The following is a 2,029-nucleotide window of genomic DNA, read 5'->3' on the forward strand; positions in this document are numbered from 1 at the left end:
ACTTGCCGTGATGTCTTCATAAATAAGAAAAAAATTCCATTTTAATATCCGTATGAAAACTCAACTTTCATTACACTTCATTGCAGGCTCAAATTTTTCCAATATGCTATCTCAATGTATTACGTGTAAAAGAAATGTGACACAAGCAATATCGCTATGATTGACTTGAAATGTTGCAATTAATGTGATTACGCACATCAAAATTGACAACATTGCGATCAAATTGGTAAATTGTACAATGTTAGAGTTCATTACGATATTTGAAGCGGCACGACAAAAGATTTAAGATGCATCATTTTTTTTTTATTCATATAGAGTTGTTGTTGACCCTATGTTGAAAAATGTGGTGGTGAAAGGTTGAAATAAATGCGTTTGGACTTTTTTTGTGGATTGGACTGTCCATATTCATAAGTCAATATGAGGTTAAATTTTCATCTTTAATTTTTTCTGAGTTGTCAATTTTGATGTGCGTCATTACGTTAATTGCAACTTTTCAAGTTAATTGCAATGATATTACTTGCATCACATCTCTTTTACATGTGCAAATATTTAACACATTGAGATAGTATATTTTAAAAAAAGAAGCCTGCAATAAAGAAACGGTTCTAATGAGTTTTCATGCGGATATTAAAATGGAAAAATTTACTCATTTATTGTCAATAGAGAGAACAAAACCAGCGATGGTGACTGCTATATAAATGCGAATCAAATTATGTCTTTCATTTTCTGTTGAACAGCGAAAACATCGCATGAAAAATCTTTTTCGAAATATTCTTTGAAAAAAAGCAATTTGCGATGGCACGATTAATTATTTTGGTCGTACTGGCCGTAACATTAGTGGGTGTAGAATGGTTCTTCAAAACTTGAAAAGGAGATTTGAAACTAATTTAATTATTGTATTGTTTTTCTCTCTTCAAATTTCTTTGACAGGCTTTTGTTCTCGGCGACGATTCTGATGAAAGTGAATATACTTCATATGTGTCAATGAGTAAGAGAGTTAAAATGCCTGATGTTAAGATTCCATGGCGACGGATTCCAAAATACATTCTATGTAGCGAACACAAATTTCTTGACAAGTACGTAGCAAAGCTCGAAGATAAATTGTATTTCAATTTTTGTATGTTTAAGATACTGGAAAAAATCTCATAGATTTAAAATGAATTAAAACATTCTAAATCATAGATGCCGTGTTACGAACTTTTACATGGATCCAGAGGACATGATGATCGATGATGATAACGAAGCCATGATCAAAATTAATACCATTGTCAGGCGTATTAATGAAGTCAGCGATAAATTTACGACCGCCCAGAAGAGAGGAAAATATAACAATTTTGGATCGTGAGTTCATTGAAACGTTCGAAGCTAATGAACCCATCTTTTATCTTTTATCTTTTTTTTCTATTTCCAAATTTATATAATCATTTGTTTCTACAGCGATATGAGCACGTTCGAAGGTTTCGCCGCAGAATTATTGAAGATTGATCAAGATCTGTAAGAGTGGTCGTACAATTTGAATTAAATCGATATTTAAAATGAATTCGTATATTATCACGCAGGAATGCTTCCGGCGAAGAGAACCATGATGGTCCATTAATTTTGGCGGTTTGCAGGGATATGTACAGTATTTTAAGCTTCATGGCGACTGCTGATAAACTTTCCCCTGCAAAACCGTCTCAAAATCAAGAAAATAGAGGTAGACAGGCTGTTATCCTTTGAAATAAATAGTGGTGTACTATTATTTTCTTAATTTATTCCATTTTCACACAGTAAAAGCACTGCTAAAACAGGGAAAATATCTCGAAGCGAAGACAAAGATTACAGAAATTCTCAAAACTACCCCAGTTAAAAGTGATGTTGTCTCTGAACTATTACTCGATCGTGCTATCGCCAACTCAGAAACCCGATTCTGTCGTGAAGCAATTGAAGATGCCACCAATGCGATGAAAGACAGCCGCCTTCACTCGAAGTGCTTGGAAATTCGTGCAAAATGCTACATGTCGATGCGTAAATTCCAAGATGCAGTCAC

At 33.8% G+C, this 2,029-nt stretch overlaps 1 protein-coding gene across 1 annotated transcript; it reads left to right on the forward strand.

Moving 5' to 3' along the window:
• Window positions 1-996: 996 nt before the first annotated feature.
• On the forward strand, window positions 997-2,007 carry LOC129572818 (uncharacterized; the record flags this gene model as incomplete). Its single annotated transcript, XM_055452919.1, has 5 exons — window positions 997-1,076; window positions 1,183-1,341; window positions 1,438-1,494; window positions 1,560-1,696; window positions 1,771-2,007. Coding segments are annotated over exons 1-5 (664 nt in total), but the record flags the coding sequence as incomplete, so codon positions are not given.
• Between the last annotated feature and the right edge of the window lie 22 nt (window positions 2,008-2,029).

Source organism: Sitodiplosis mosellana, unplaced genomic scaffold (assembly GCF_009176505.1).
Source record: "Sitodiplosis mosellana isolate CC-2019 unplaced genomic scaffold, AAFC_SMos_1.0 Smas_scaffold_5563, whole genome shotgun sequence".
NCBI lineage: Eukaryota > Metazoa > Arthropoda > Insecta > Diptera > Cecidomyiidae > Sitodiplosis > Sitodiplosis mosellana.